Source organism: Oncorhynchus mykiss, chromosome 22 (genome assembly GCF_013265735.2).
Source record: "Oncorhynchus mykiss isolate Arlee chromosome 22, USDA_OmykA_1.1, whole genome shotgun sequence".
Lineage (NCBI taxonomy): Eukaryota > Metazoa > Chordata > Actinopteri > Salmoniformes > Salmonidae > Oncorhynchus > Oncorhynchus mykiss.
In genome coordinates this window covers 25,814,015-25,830,178 of record NC_048586.1, presented here as the reverse complement: position 1 = coordinate 25,830,178, position 16,164 = coordinate 25,814,015, and the positions used below count along the sequence as shown (strand labels likewise).

The window sequence follows — 16,164 nt, the reverse complement described above, 5'->3', positions numbered from 1 at the left end:
TCTCCCACATCTATTGGGTTTTGCTATGTGGGATTTTACTTTCAAATATCACTTCTCCCTCTGCCTCTATGAATGCCCTTGGTCGAATTTTCAGTTTCACTTCTGTTTTCTCCATAATCAAAACCTAAAATTCCACCATTAGGGGTCGGCAGAGAGGCCTTTTTTGAAGTGTGGAGCAAGTGTGGAGCAAGGTCAGCTGTTGAGTAAGAGTCTATACAGTAAGTGTTTGTTATTGTCCACAGGACGATAGCACGACCGACAGAATTTGATTTCACGTCATTCAGCGACGACATCAAAATCCCATTAGATGTCCCATTGGATGGGTTGGAGAGCACCAGTGAGCAATACAGAGCAATACAGTCAGAGCTGCTCACAAAACCAGAGAGTTACTACTCGCTACGTGTAAGTGATGACTGAGTACACTGATTATAATGTTATTGATTTACCATACAGCATTTTGCATTTTGTCAACCTTAGAACTTCTAAGACTGCTTCAAATACAGTGAGTCTACACACCCCTTGTACAGTCTTCACATTTTGCTGCCTTAAAATTCAATCTGACTGATCTTCACAACCCACTCCAGATTTTCTCAGTGTAAAGAAAATTCTAGAAACTTTCCCAGATTAACCCTATATGCATAACCATGCTAGCAATTGAAAGGGAAAAGTTAGGAGATTATGGGAAAACTATTAGACCAATGTTGAGGACACAACATTTCACCTGACACAAGACTGAATCCAAACATTGCGCTTTAAACCTAAACTTAGAACGTACACTCTCATCAAAGAGAACGACACCCCTGAACCATATGTTTGCCTGAACCTAACAAAAATCTAAAGGTCAGTTTGTGCCGATCCGTCACCCTCCCTCTGGCTGTAGAGATGGGTAGATTTAACAGAGTGCCTGAAGAGGAAAGACTTTGCCTGCTGTGTGATCTTGGGAAAATTCGAAAACAAAGTCCATTTAGTGTTTTATTGCCCTCTGTATAACGATCTGAGACATGTTTTTAGTTGTTGATAACCCTGAAGGATTCTCGTTACGAGACGAGCAGAGGCTTGAATTTTGTTTCAGACAAGGCGTGCTTGAGATTGCTCAGTTTGTTAACAATGCCTGGAGGAGAATGATAAATGTACTGTTTGTGAAGTGTGGCTAGATGATAGCTGTACTATTCATATCATTTGTAAAATGACATTTTGTTCTGTAGTGTCTTGGAAGCCCATTTGGGCTGGGAACCGGTAGGTGTATGACACTTAAATATCATATCAATACACTTACATTTACTACATTTACATTTACTGTACTTTTCGCCGCATTCGTTGAAAACCAAATCATACATTTAGTAACATGATAAGAAAATTCCTGGAAAATCTGGGGTAGGTGCAAAAGACAAAAAAAATGATGAGGGTTTGAGTGAGAGGACAAAAACAATGAATAAACTGATATATATATATATATATATATATATATACATATATACATATACATACAGTTGAAGTCGGAAGTTTACATACACCTTAGCCAAATACATTTAAACTCAGTTTTTCACAATTCCTGACATTTAATCCTAGTAAAAATCCCCTCTCTTAGATCAGTTAGGATCACCACTTTATTTTAAGAATGTGAAATGTCAGAATAATAGTAAAGATAAATATTTATTTCAGATTTAATTTCTTTCATCCCATTCCCAGTGGGTCCGAAGTTTACATACACTCAGTAAGTATTTTGTAGCATTGCCTTTAAATTGTTTAACTTGGGTCAAACGTTTCGGGTACCCTTCCACAAGCGTCCCACAATAAGTTGGGTGAATTTTGGCCCATTCCTCCTGACAGAGCTGGTGTAACTGAGTCAGGTTTGTTGGCCTCCTTGCTCGCACACGCTTTTTCAGTTCTGCCCACAAATTTTCTATGGGATTTAGGTCAGCGCTTTGTGATGGCCACTCCAATACCTTGACTTTGTTGTCTTTAAGCCATTTTGCCACAACTTTGGGGTCAAACTATTGTTTGTACAGATGAACGTGGTGCTTTTAGGTGTTTTGGAAATTGCTCCCAAGGATAAACCAGACTTGTGGAGGTCTACAATTTTTTTTCTGAGGTCTTATCTGATTTCTTTTGATTTTCCCATGATGTCAAGCAAAGAGGAACTGAGTTTGAAGGTAGGCTTTGAAATACATCCACAGGAACACCTTCAATTGACTCAAATTATGTCAATTAGCCTATCAGAAGCTTCTAAGCCATGACATACTTTTCTGGAATTTTCCAAGCTGTTTAAAGGCAGTCAACTTAGTGTATGTAAACTTCTGACCCACTGGAATTCTGATACGGTGAATTATAAGTGAAATAATCTGTCTGTAAACAATTGTTGGAAAAATCGCTTGTGTCATGCACAAAGTAGATGTCTTAACCAGACTTGCCAAAACTATAGTTTGTTAACAAGAAATGTGTGGAGTGGTTGAAAAACGAGTTTTAATGACTCCAACCTAAGTGTATGTAAACGTCTGACTTCAACTGTATGTACTTATACAGTGCATTCGGGAGGTATTCAGACCTTGACTTTTTCCACATTTTGTTACGTTACAGCCTTATTCTAAAATGGATTAAATAAATGTTTTCCCTTATCAATCTACAAACAATATCCCATAATTACAAAGCGAAAACAAGTTGACATTTTTTTGCAAATGTATTACAAGTCAAAAACAGGAATACCTTATTTACATAAGTATTCAGACCCTTTGCTATGAGACTTGAAATTGAGCTCATGTGCATCCTGTTTCCATTGATCACCCTTGAGATGTTTCTACAACTTGATTGGAGTCCACCTGTGGTACTTAAATTGATTGGACATGATTTGGAAAGGCACACTCCTGTTTATATAAGGTCCCACAATTGACAGTGCATGTCAGAGCAAAAACCAAGCCATGAGGTCAAAGGAATTGTCCGTAGAGTTCCGAGACAGAATTGTGTCGAGGCACAGATCTGGGGAAGGGTACCAAAAAATGTTGGCAACATTGAAGGTCCCCAAGAACACAGTGGTCTCCATCATTCTCAAATGTATGAAGTTTGGAACCACCAAGACTTTTTAGAGCTGGCCACCCGGCCAAACTGAGCAATCAGGGAGGAGGGGCCTTGGTCAGAGAGGTGACCAAGAACCCGAAGGTCACTCCGACAGACCTCCAGAGTTCCTCTGTGGAGATGGGAGAACCTTCCAGAAGGACAACCATCTCTGAAGCACTCCAACAATCAGGCCTTTATGGTAGAGTGGCCAGACGGAAGCCACTCCTCAGTAAAATACACATGACAGTGTTACGCTATGAATATTTCCTTTAACCTGTCACAACAGCCTGCTTGGAGTTTGCCAAAAGCCACCCAAAGGACTCTCAAACATGAGAAACAAGATTCTCTGGTCTGATGAAACCCAGATTGAATTATTTGGCCTGAATGCCAAGCATGACGTCTGGAGGAAACCTGGCACCATCCCAACGGTGAAGCATTGTGGTGACGGCATCATGCTGAGGGGATGTTTTTCGGTGGTAGGGACTTGGAGACTAATCAGGATCTAAGGAAAGATGAACGGAGCAAAGTAGAGACAGATCCTTGATGAAAACCTGCTCCAGAGCCCTCAGAACCTTAGACTGGGGCAAAGGTTCTCCTTCCAACAGGACAACAACCCTAAGCACAAAGCCAAAACAACGCATTAGTGGCTTCGGGACAAGTCTCTAAATGTCCTTGAGTGGCCCAGCCAGAGCCCAGACTTGAACCCGATCGAACATCTCTGGAGAGACCTGAAAATAGCTGTGCAGCGACGCTCCCCATCCATCCTAACAGAGCTTGAGATGATCTGCAGAGAAGAATGGGAGAAACTCCCCAAATATAGGTGTGCCAAGCCTGTAGCGTCATACCCAAGAATACTCAAGGCTGTAATCGTGGCCAAAGGTAATTTAACAAAGTACTTAGTAAAGGCTCTGAATACCTATGTAAATGTGATATTTCAGCTTTTTATTTTTTATAAACTTGCTAAAATGTCAACCTGTTTTTGCTTTGTCATTATGGTGTATTGTGTGTAGATTGATGAGGAAAAAATATATTTAATCAATTTTAAAATAAGGCTGTAACGTAACAAAATGTGGAAAAAGTCAAGGGGTCTGAATACTTTCGGATGTGCTTTCGGATGTAGAATCTTATCTAAAATTGTTCACAGCTTGTAATGGCTGCTAAAGGTGCTTCCACCAAGTATTAACTCTGGGGTGTGAAGACATATGCAATCTATTATTCATTTGGAAAATTGTAATGTCCGGGGTGTAGTGGGTGAGAAGTCAGGCACAGGAAGCAGAGTTCAGGTTAGTGCTAATACCGTTTAATGCACAACAACGGTGAACATACGCCAACCCCACAAAACACGGGGCGCCCACCAAAACAAATGCCCCAAACACGGGGGACTTGAACAGTCCAGCAAAAACCCAAGCAAATGGGAAAACCATGACCCACAGACGTGTACACACGTACATCAAACAATCCCGCACAACCAGGCAAGCCTGCTGGTAAATAAAGCCTGACCAATCAGCCTAAAACAAACACAGGTGAAACCAATAAACAGAAAAGGGGAAAAGGGATCAGTGGCAGCTAGTAGGCCGGTGACGACGACCGCCGAGCGCCACCCGAACAGGAAGGGGAGCTACCTTCGGTAGGAGTCGTGACAATCATTTTCTATAATTTTTCTTTCACTTTGAAAATGTAGTGTAGGTTGTGTAGCAAGAAATATCTAATTTAATCCCATTTTATTTAATTCTAAGGCAGCAAAATGTGAAGACTATGCAAGATGTGTGAACCTCGTCCTTTGACTAGTTTTATAATTTTGTATGTGTGAAATATTTCATATTTTGATTGTTTATCAAAGTGTTGTTGTGTTCTCAGGCATACTGCAGTATTCTGTACCTGAAGCCCCGGATGCAGATCATAATTCGAGGTCAGAAAGTGAAGACTGAGCTCATCTCCAAGAGCCTGGCTTGCATTGCTAAGGACCATTACAAGCCCAACTTTGTGGTATCCTTCCTCACCCCGGGGCCTCTCTGGATGGATTTAGTCTGTGTGCGTGCGCATGTTGTCATATCCTCGAGACGACACAACTTTTGTTTGCATTTGGAGGGAAATTAGAAATAGGAAAATATGGGTAGTATGCTCTATATACAAGACATACCATCAGTCACTGCTATAGACGCAATACATTATAAGCTTGCAATAATCAGTTACCTATCGTTAGCTAATTATAAGTTAAATGTATTCCATAGTTGGATGTTCATGTTCAACATAGTGATACAATATGATATTTTTCAAAAAGGGGAAAAGGATATATATATATATGCCACTGCTCTCCTTTCTGTTTGAGTTGTCCTTAAGTCCTATACCAGAACAGACGCATCCCCGTGACCTTTGGGTACAACACCAAGTGCAAGGACCAATACGGCATCATGATGTACCACAAAAACCGCCTTATCAAAGCCTATGAGCGAGTGGGCATTCAACTCAAGGTATAATAGTGTATGTGCATGTGCATAAGAAAAATGACTGCCATCCATTGTGGTACTCAGATGCTTCTATTGTGGGACTTGTATTCAGAAAGTTTTCAGATCCCCTTGACTTTTTCCCCCAAAAATATGTTACAGCCTTATTCTAAAATGGATTAAATTGTTTTTCCCCTCATAAATCTACACACAATACACAATAATAATGACAAAGAAAACACAGGTTTTTATTTTTTCCAAAGAAATAATGAAATATCACATTTTACATAAGTATTCAGACCCTTTACTTAGTACTTTGTTGAAGCACCTTTGGCAGCGATCACATTATTGAGTCTTCTTGGGTATGACGCTACAAGCTTGGCACACCTGTATTTGGGGAGTGTCTTCTCTGCAGATCCTCTCAAGCTTTGTTAGGATGGATGGGGAGCGTCACTGCACAGCTATTTTCAGGTCTCTCCAGAGATTATATCGGGTTCAAGTCCGGGCTCTGGCTGCGCCACTCAAGGACATTTAGAGACTTGTCCCGAAGCCACTCCTGCGTTGTCTTGGCTTTGTGCTTAGAGTCGTTGTCCTGTTGGAAGTTGCCCCAGTCTGACGTCCTGAGTGCTCCGCAGCAAGTTTTCATCAAGGATCTCTCTGTACTTTCCTCCGTTCATCTTTCCCTCGATCCTCAACGGACAATTCCTTCAACCTCATGGCTTGGTTTTGTGCCTTACCAAATCATGTCCAATTGAATTGAATTTACCATAGGTGGACTCCAATCAAGTTGTAGAAACATCTCAAGGATGATCAATGGAAACATGATGCACCTGAGCTCAATTTCGAGTCTCTAGCGAAGGATCTGAATACTTATGTAAATAAGATATATTTTATTTGTAATAAATGTGCAAAAAAATTATACAACCCTGTTTTCGCTGTAGATTGCTAAGGGAAACAATTCAATCAATTTTAGAATAAGGCTGTAACGTAACAAAATGTGGAAAAGGCGAAGCAGTCTGAATACTTTCCGAATGCACTGTATATCCTGTCACTGACCCCATAACCACCTCTACCCCCCTCCCTCAGGCCAACAACCAAGGTCTCGGGGTTATTGGGGTCATCGAGTGTAACTTTCTGGAGCCCACCCACAACAAGCAGGATTTTGACAATACTGACAAATACAGGTAATGAGGAGAGTGCTCCATTCAAGAACATGTCCTGAGGAACTGTTTTCCACTCAATAAAACAAAACTATTTATCGTCAATCTGCCCACACTCACTTTAAAGATGGTGTACTTTCAATAATCTAGTTGAATAAATCAGCACTAGGTGAACTGTCTGTTTATTTCTTATTTTCTATGTGCAGGAAAACCATCAACAACTTGGGGGTAAAGCTGGAGGACTACTGGAAAGAGATGCGCTTTAAGAGAAATAAAGAAGATCCTAGCAGCACCACACCAGTGGAAGACACCATGTAAGTAAAACACTCCTCTGTTTTCCTTTCTCCTCTCTCCATCCCTCCTCTAACTGGTTATTCTGTGTATCTCTACATCCATAGGAAACGTCCAGACCAGAACTGGGTGCAGTGTGACACCTGCCTGCGCTGGAGGAAGCTGCCAGATGGAATTGATTGCAAACGGCTCCCAAAGGAGTGGTTCTGCCACATGAACCCTGACCCCCAGTTCAGGTGAGTCCCACCTAGATCAAACAATAATACTTATAACAGGTGTTATAAAATACACTGAGTATGCCAAACATTAGGAACACCACAGGCTTGTAATTTACCATTTCACGGTAAGGTCTACACCTGTTTTATTTGGCACATGTGACAAATACAATTTGATTTGATTTAAGAGTTGCACCCGCCCATTTTGCCCTCAGAACATCTTCAATTCGTTATGGTATGGACTACGTGTCGAAAGCATTCCACAGGGATGCTAACCCATGTTGACTCCAATGCTTCCCACATTTTTTTAACGTGAAAATCCTTGGTTTCTCTCAGTGGACAGGGCCTTTTCACGGCACATTTGTAAGTCTCTGATTGTCCAAAAGGGGTTTCTCTGTTGTTCTCCTCTGCAGTCGTCTGGTATCCGGTGACTTGTCGTGTAGTCCTGAACAGACCTACAAATGTATTCTCCTTCCATTCGCTCTGGAAGATGCTTCTTTGAAGATAGGCTAGCCAGCCGTGTCGATGGTTCCCAGTGGGGTGATGAGAGTAGTGTACTACAGTGGTTTGAGCAGAGTAGTAGAATGGTTCCACTTCAATTTGCGTTTCTAGATACTTTACTTAGGACAGCTAATCAGCCGTACCAGTGATTGTCCGGGAGGGGACTTTATTGTCTCTACCTCGTGTTGAGATTCAGAGTTCAAACCACTTTAAACGTAAAGCTGCAGTCTCTCTGGTCTGGTATGTTAATTCTTAACCCATAATTTTATACAGTTTGTTCAAAATGAGCGGTTCCATCAACTTGACACGCTCTCTGACCTCACTCAAGGGGGTGGTGACTACTTACTGTGGACAGTTATAGAAACAATTTCCTCCTATAGTTTCTCAAATCACATCCCTTTCATAACAAAAACACTTTCATCATTTTCATATAGCATGCACAACACAGAGGATGGAAACTTCATACATGTAGTGTGTATACTTTAAGTTACAGTATTTCCTTTATAACATATTTAATGACATCACAAAAAGTACTACCAAAAAATATATTAGTGGTAACCTGTCTGGGAATGGGGTTCCGCTAACCCCGTTCTGCTAGCGGAACCCCTCGCCAACAGCCAATAAAATTGCAGGGCACCAAATACAAATCAACAGAAATCTCATAAATCAAATTTCTCAAACATACAAGTATTAGGCACCATTTTAAAGATACAATTATCATGAATCCAGCCACAGTGTTGATTTAAAAAATGCTTTACAGCAAAAGCTCCACAAATGATTATGTTAGGTCACGACTAAGTCACAGAATAAACCTAGCCATTTTTCCAGCCAAAGAGAGGAGTCACAAAAATCACAAATAGAGATAAAATGAATCAATAACCTTTGATGATCTTCATCAGATGACACTCATAGGACTTCATGTTACACAATGCATGTATGTTTTGTTCGATAAAGTGCATATTTATATCTAAAAATCTCATTTTACATTGGCATGTTATGTTCAGTTCCAAAACATGCAGTGATTTTGCAGAGAGCCACATCAATTTACAGAAACACTCATTATAAATGTGGATGAAAATACAAGTGTTATGCATGGAACTTTAGATAAACTTCTCCTTAATGCAACCGCTGTGTCAGATTTCAAAAACACTTAGGTGCCTTTGAACATGGAAAAAGCATACCATGCAATAATCTGAATACGGAGCTCAGAGCCCAAACCAGCCAAAATAAATATCTGCCATGTTGCGCAGTCAACATTAGTCAGAAATAGCATTATAAATATTCACTTACCTTTGATGATCTTCATCAGAATGCACTCCCAGGAATCCCAGTTCCACAGTAAATGTTTGATTTGTTCGATAAAGTTCATAATTTATGTCCATATACCTCCTTTTGTTAGGGCGTTTGGTAAACAAATCGAAAAGCGCGTGCAACTTCCAGCAGAAAGGTCGGACGAAAATTCAAAAAACGTATATTACTGGTCGTAGATACATATCAAACAATGTATAGAATCAATCTTTAGGATGTTTTTATCATAAATGTTCAATAATGTTCCAACCGGAGAATTCCATTATCTGTAGAAAAGCAATGGAACGAGAGCTAACTCTCTCATGACCGCGCATGGTCAGCTCGTGGGACTCAGGCAGACCTATGACTCATTCCCCTCTCATTCAGCCCCCCTTCATAGTAGAAGCCTCAAACAACGTTCTAAAGATGGTTGACATCTAGTGGAAGCCTTAGGAAGTGCAACATAACCAATATCCCACTGTATCTTCAATAGGGGCTGAGTTGAAAAACGACAAACCTCAGATTTCCTGTTTGGATTTTTTCTCTGGTTTTTTTCTGCCATATGAGTTCTGTTATACTCACAGACATCATTCAAACAGTTTTAGAAACTTCAGAGTGTTTTCTATCCAATATGCATATATTAGCATATATTAGCATCTGGGACTGAGTAGGAGGTAGTTTACTCTGGGCACGCTTTTCATCCAAAAGTTGCTGCCCCCTATCCCAATGAAGTTAAGTTGCCTCAGATCATTCCCAACTTTCTATGTTAGAAATATTGTTCCAGTAGTTACTTTTGAACGAGTTAAGAGTTTTGGTGGGAAAAAGTATTCTTGAAACAAAGCACATTCCTTGGGTGATTTGGATAGGGAAGGTCTGAGTGTTCTGTCCTTGATTTACAACAGGGTGTGAGGTGTTAACCCCCACCAGTCTCCCCCTCTGCGGGTGAGAGGTAGTCTGGTTGAAGTTATTAATTGCAAAGCTGATCTGACCTATTTGGATTCTCACAGGACAGTCATGACAAAACTGTTGAGTGTAAAAAACCCAGCAGCGTTACAGTTCTTAGTTGCCTGGCAACTACTACCATGCCCTGTTCAAAGGCACCTAAATCGTATGTCTTGACCATTCACCCGCTGACTGGCACACATACATAATCCTCAAGGCTTAAAAATCCTTCTTTAACCTGTCTTCTCCCCTTCATCTACACTGATGAAGTGGATTTAACAAGTAACAACAGTAAGGGGTGATAGCTTTCACCCGGTCAGCCTATGTCAAGGAAAGAGCAAGTGTTCTTAATGTTTTGTATACTCAGTGTATATTGTCTGTGCATGCCTACTTGCCAACCAGTGTGCATGCATTTGTGTGTGTTGACGTTGCCACTACAGTATATAGACATTCAGTATCCCCTATTCCAGGAGCTGCACGGTAGAGGAAGAACCTGAAGACTCCGATGATGACCAACCTTCATACCAGAAAACCTACAAGCAATAGTGAGAACCCAACCATATACTGTATCAAGGATGCTGCATCTAAATATATTTGTAATGCATAACTGAACATGTAGGCTATTTGCAGATAATGAACCTTGAGGCTGAAACATGCATCGTTATTTTGTCTATGCATGGAGTGAAAAAACAACGTTAGGCCTTGCACAAAATGTGTTAAGATTGACAATAAAGTGCTTTGTATGATTTATTGATGTAGGCAAAATAATCGTGACATGTTTGCCATGCTGGCTCGCGGCACAAGTTGCTTGAGTTTTCATGATGCTGAGAGTTTTCCCACCACAATACTTGCATTTGGTAGAAGCTGGGCCGTTTACGTTTTACTCGACGCAGGTAAAACATTTTTTTGTGTAACATGTTAGACAAAAAAATGGCTTACTATCAAACGCAAAATAGCTAGCTGGCATAGTCAACTGCATGCTTGCAGTCACATGTCAAATGGCATTTGCATATTTATGAGGACAAATGAGCTGGTGTTTAGACTAGAAAAGTGTAAAACCCAAAGAAAACGGTTGACTTGACAGATTCATATGCAAGTGAGATTTTGCCTTCATTTAGCAGCACAGTAGGCAAGGCATTAACATTGTATATAGGCTATTTTATAGAATGTATAGGAGGTAAGATGAATGCAATTACTGATTTTCATGTTCAATCAAATCTAGATGGTGCCAGTTTTTTTTTATATGTCAGTCAATCTGTGTTCTGTTTCACAGTGAAAGGAACACCAAAATGAAGCAGGATAAGAAACGACAACAGGTTAGCTGTCTGTGTGTGTCTGTCCGTCAGTGTATACACTACATAAGCAAAAGTATGTGGAAACCCCATCAAGTTAGTGGATTTGGATAGTTCAGCCACATCCATTGTTGACAGGTGTATCAAATCGAGCACACAGCCATGCAATCTCCATAGACAAAAATTAGTAGTAAAATGGCTCATACGGAAGAGCTCAGTGACTTTCAATGTGGCACTGTCATAGGATGCCACCTTTACAAAAAAATGTAAGTTTGTCAAATTTCTGCCTTGCAAGAGCTGTCCCGGTCAACTGTATTGCTCTTATTGTGAAGTGGAAATGTCTAGGGGCAACAATGGCTCAGCAGCGAAGTGGTAGGCCACACAAACTCACAGAGCGGGACCGTCGAGTGCTGAAGTCTGTCCTCGGTTGCAACACTCACTACCGAGTTCCAAACTGACTCTGGAAGCAACGTCAGCACAATAACTGTTCTACGGGAGCTTCATGAAATTGGTTTCCATGGCCGATCAGCGGCATACCAGCCTAAGATCACCATACACAATGCCAAGCGTCGGCTGGAGTGGTGTAAAGCTCACCGCCATTGGACTCTGGAGCAGTGGAAACACTTTCTCTGAAGTGACAAATCACGCTTCACCATCTGGTAGTCCGACGGACAAATCTGGGTTTGGCAGATGCCAGGAGAATGCAACCTTCCTAAATGCATAGTGCCAACTGTAAAATTTGGTGGAGGAGGAATAATGGTCTGGGGCTGTTTTTTATGGTTCGGGCTAGGCCCCTTAGTTCAAGTGAAGGAAAATCTTAACGCTACTGCATACAATGACATTCTAGTCTATTCTGTGCTTCCAACTTTGTGGCAACAGTTTGGGGAAGGTCCTTTCCTGTTTCAACATGACAATGCCCTGTTCACAAAGTGAGGTCCAGAGCCCTGACCTCAACACCATTAAACACCTTTGGGATAAATTGGAAAGCTGACTGCGAACCAGGCCTAATCGCCCAACATCACTAATGCTCTTGTGGCTAGAATGGAAGCAAGTCCCAGCAGGAATGTTCCAACATCTAGTGGAAAGCCTTCCCAGAAGAGCGGAGGCTGTTATAGCCGCAAAGGGGGGACCAACTCCATATGAATGCCCATGACTTTGGAATGAGATGTTCGACAAGCAGGTGTCCACATGCTTTTAGTCATGTAGTGTATGTCACACCCTGGTTGATGATAATGTTATGCCCACAAATGTTTTGTTCTCCCTAATATGTTGTGTACCCTACCCAAACTACCCTGGTGTGTGTGTGTCAGAATGAAGATGAGCAGAAGAAGGCAGAGCAGATGCAGATTAAGGCTCTGGCTCAGAAGAACAAGACTCTGAAGCACCAGAGGATCTCTTGCCTCGCCAAAGCATGTAAGTCTACTGTACGAGCTGTGTGTGCATGTGTTATGTTGATGGGGATGTTTTGAATGATGTCGGTATTGATATACATGTGCGTCTCTTCATATCAAATGTATTTATAAAGCCCGTCTTACATCAGCTGATGTCTCAAAGTGCTGTACAGAAACCCAGCCTAAAACCCCAAACAGCAAGCAATGCAGGTGTAGAAGCACGGTGGCTAGGAAAAACTCCCTAGGAAGAAACCTAGAGAGGAACCAGGCTATGAAGGGTGGCCAGTCCTCTTCTGGCTGTGCCGGGTGGAGATTATAACAGAACATGGCTAAGATGTAGGGACCAGCCCTTCCTCCAAAAACATTTCCCTTTCTGTCAACCCCTCCAGCCCCTTCAACCCCTCCGACCCCGTCAACCCCGCCGGCCCCGTCAACCCCTCCGGCCCCGTCAACCCCTCCGGCCCCGTCAACCCCTCCGGCCCCGTCAACCCCTCCGGCCCCGTCAACCCCTCGGGCCCCGTCAACCCCTCGGGCCCCGTCAACCCCTCGGGCCCCGTCAACCCCTCCGCCCCCGTCAACCCCTCCAGCCCCTTCAACCTCTACGGCCGCGTCAACCCCTTCAAACCCAAGGTAGGCCCACTAGGTAGGGTCTCTCCTCCCTTGAATGCTCGCTCTCTCTCTCTCTCTCTCTCTCTCTCTCTCTCTCTCTCTCTCTATCTCTATCTCTATCTCTATCTCTATCTCTATCTCTCTCTCTCTCTCTCTCTCTCTCTCTCTCTCTCATAGTGTTTGTAGTTCATATCATTGCCACAGGGGACAGATAATTTCTGTCAATAATCATCATTATTCATTCAATAGTGCATCAAGTGATAAGCCCCCATACCCTCTCTACAGAATGAAGAGAACCCTGGCCATGACCCCTGAAATTGAGACAAAAAAACCCAGGTTGAATGGTTTCCACAACAACACCCCCATGGAGACTGTATCACCGGCTGCTGAAACAACCATGTCATCCACATCAGTCGTCATCCCTGTTGACGATGACGACGATAACATCATGGATGACGATGACATTATGATCTTGGAGATCAACAGCACCCCTATTCAAAAGAAGGCAACCTTTGACCTTGCCATGGTAAAATCAGAGAGCAGGGCCATGGAGACATCTTCTGGCACTGGCAACGTTAAAACTAGCTGCACAGGAACAAGCTCTGTGGAGACGGGAACTGCGGCGACCAGCTACTTCCCTCCACCACCTTCTTCAGAGCAGGTGAGCATCACCACCCAGACAGAGATCAGGAGAAAAGTGAAGGATGAAGATGAGGAGCACAAGGAGAAAAGGGAGAAGGAGGAAAAAGGTAGGGACAGAACCGAACCAGGCCTTTCCACACACAACCCACCCTCTGCTGGCCCATCCTCTTCTGGTCCATCCGCCCCAAACCCATCAGACCATCCTATGATTGACTTCCGTAACCTGTCAGAGGCCCAGGAGCAGCAGGACCAGCTGCTGGAGCTCATGCAGGCTGCAGCCCACGAGAGGGACCAGTTCAAGGAGCAAGTCAACAAGTTGACCTCGCAGCTCCATAACCTGGAGGGCAGCATGCAGGAGCTCTCCCAGGCCACTGTGAAGAGAGAGCACTGCCACCAGGCCTGTCAGACTGGAGGAGGGGAAGAAGGAGAGCAGTCGGAGAGGATTAAGGTCAGTCACCAGCTGGCCATCTTGTAGCCTCATATATATTTGTATGCTGTTAATATTTAATGAGTAAGATTTGCCCAGCAGCTGTCGGTACAGTTAGTATTTGTTAAATGGACAATGCAGTGTGCAAAAGAACATTGCCAGGGTGTCTATCTGATATCTCCTTCCTCTCCCCATAATCTTTTGTCATCCATCCCCTCTGTGACCCTGCCTGCTCCCCAATTTACAGGTTGAGATTATAGAGGAGGAGAGGGGCAACCTCTGGTCTCTTTGTGAGACACTGCAGCAGGACGTGGTGGAGCTGAAGAGGGAGAAACAAGAGTGGGAGAGAGAGAAACAGGAGAGAGAGAAACAGGAGAAAGAGAAACAGCTGAGAGAGAAACAGGAGAGCGAGGGCGCTCAGACATCAGCTGACCAGGCAGAGAGGTGAGACGGAGAGGCCACTAGTGCTGCTAATGTCTCAACCTCGGATACGCCCCAGACGTGAGGATAAGATTGTTTCCTTCAGTATTCATTTCTGACAGTGTACATGTTGACAATCAGTTTTTCTGTCTGTCTGTCTGTCTGTCTGTCTCTCTCTCTCTCTCTCTCTCTCTCTCTCTCTCTCTCTCTCTCTCTCTCTCTCTCTCTCTCTCTCTCTCTCTCTCTCTCTCTCTCTCTCTCTCTCTCTCTCGCAGACTGAGGGAGCTTCGGAGGAGCGTTGGTCGTCTCCTGGTCACGTTTGTCCCAGCACTGGACCTCGAACAAGTAAACTATGACTGTTCAGTCATTGACGAAATCCTCGACCAGGTTCTTACTGACGTGGAGTCCATGGGGCCTGTGTAGGGGCCTGTGGGCGGGATATGGATGGAGGGGTTGTCATCCATCTTACTCTGTAAGGTGAGGCAGACTTGGGGATAGTCACAGATAATTCCTGCCTACCGTTTACCTTTTTACACTTTTTAAACTTGTTTTATAGGGATTTTTTTTACAAACAAAAAAAGGAAATGAACACATAATACCCCATAATGACAAAGTAACAACAGGTTTGTAGTAATTTTTGCAAATCTATTAAAAATAAAAAACAGATACCTTATTTACATAAGTATTCAGACCCTTTGCTATGAGACTCGAAAATAAGCTCAGGTGCATCCTGTTTCCGTTGATCATCCTTGAGATTGATCATCCTTGATTAGAGTCCACCTGTAGTATTTTAAATTGATTGGACATGATTTGGAAAGGCACACAACTTTGAAGGTCCCCAAGAATACAGTGGCCTCCATCATTCTTAAATGGATGAAGTTTGGAACCACCAAAACTCTTCCTAGAGCTGCCTGCCCGTTCAAACTGAGCAATCGGGGGAGAAGGGCCTTGGTCAGTGACGTGACCAAGAACCTGATGGTCACTCTGGCACAAGTCCAGAGTTCCTCTGTGGAGATGGGAAAACCTTCCAGAAGGACAACCATCTCTGCAGCACTCCATCAATCAGGCCTTTATGGTAGAGTGACTGGACGGAAGCCACTCCCAATTAAAAGGCACATGACAACCCGCTTGGAGTTTGCCAAAAGGCACTCCAAGGACTCTCAGACCATGGTCTGATGAAACCAAGATTGAACTCTTTGGCCTGAATGCCAAAGGTCACGTCTGCAGGACACTTGGCACCATCCCTACGGTGAAGTATGGTGGTGGCAGCAACATGTTGTGGGGATGTTTTTCAGTGGCAGGGACTTGGAGACTAGTCAGGATCGAGGCAAAGATGAGCTGAAACAAAGTACAGAGAGATCCTTGATGAAAACCTGCTCCAGAGCCCTCGGGATCTCAGACTGGGGCGAAGGTTCACCTTCCAACAGGACAATGACCCTAGGCACAAAGCCAAGACAACGCAGGAGTGGCTTCGGGACAAGTCTCTGAATGT

The 16,164-nt window shown here is 43.1% G+C and overlaps 1 protein-coding gene across 1 annotated transcript in view; it reads left to right on the top strand.

The window, feature by feature from the left end:
• Positions 1-15,358, top strand: part of LOC110501632 (MORC family CW-type zinc finger protein 3) — a 28,147-nt gene extending 12,789 nt beyond the window's left edge. The window contains exons 6-18 of the mRNA XM_036959588.1: positions 243-402; positions 4,909-5,037; positions 5,403-5,522; positions 6,582-6,679; positions 6,862-6,969; positions 7,054-7,182; positions 10,362-10,436; positions 11,165-11,207; positions 12,494-12,596; positions 12,964-13,204; positions 13,469-14,273; positions 14,500-14,696; positions 14,948-15,358. Coding sequence (XP_036815483.1) covers positions 243-402; positions 4,909-5,037; positions 5,403-5,522; positions 6,582-6,679; positions 6,862-6,969; positions 7,054-7,182; positions 10,362-10,436; positions 11,165-11,207; positions 12,494-12,596; positions 12,964-13,204; positions 13,469-14,273; positions 14,500-14,696; positions 14,948-15,095 — 2,356 coding nt within the window. The 3' untranslated portion in view covers positions 15,096-15,358. The remainder of the gene's footprint in view (positions 1-242; positions 403-4,908; positions 5,038-5,402; positions 5,523-6,581; positions 6,680-6,861; positions 6,970-7,053; positions 7,183-10,361; positions 10,437-11,164; positions 11,208-12,493; positions 12,597-12,963; positions 13,205-13,468; positions 14,274-14,499; positions 14,697-14,947) is intronic.
• Positions 15,359-16,164: the final 806 nt, after the last annotated feature.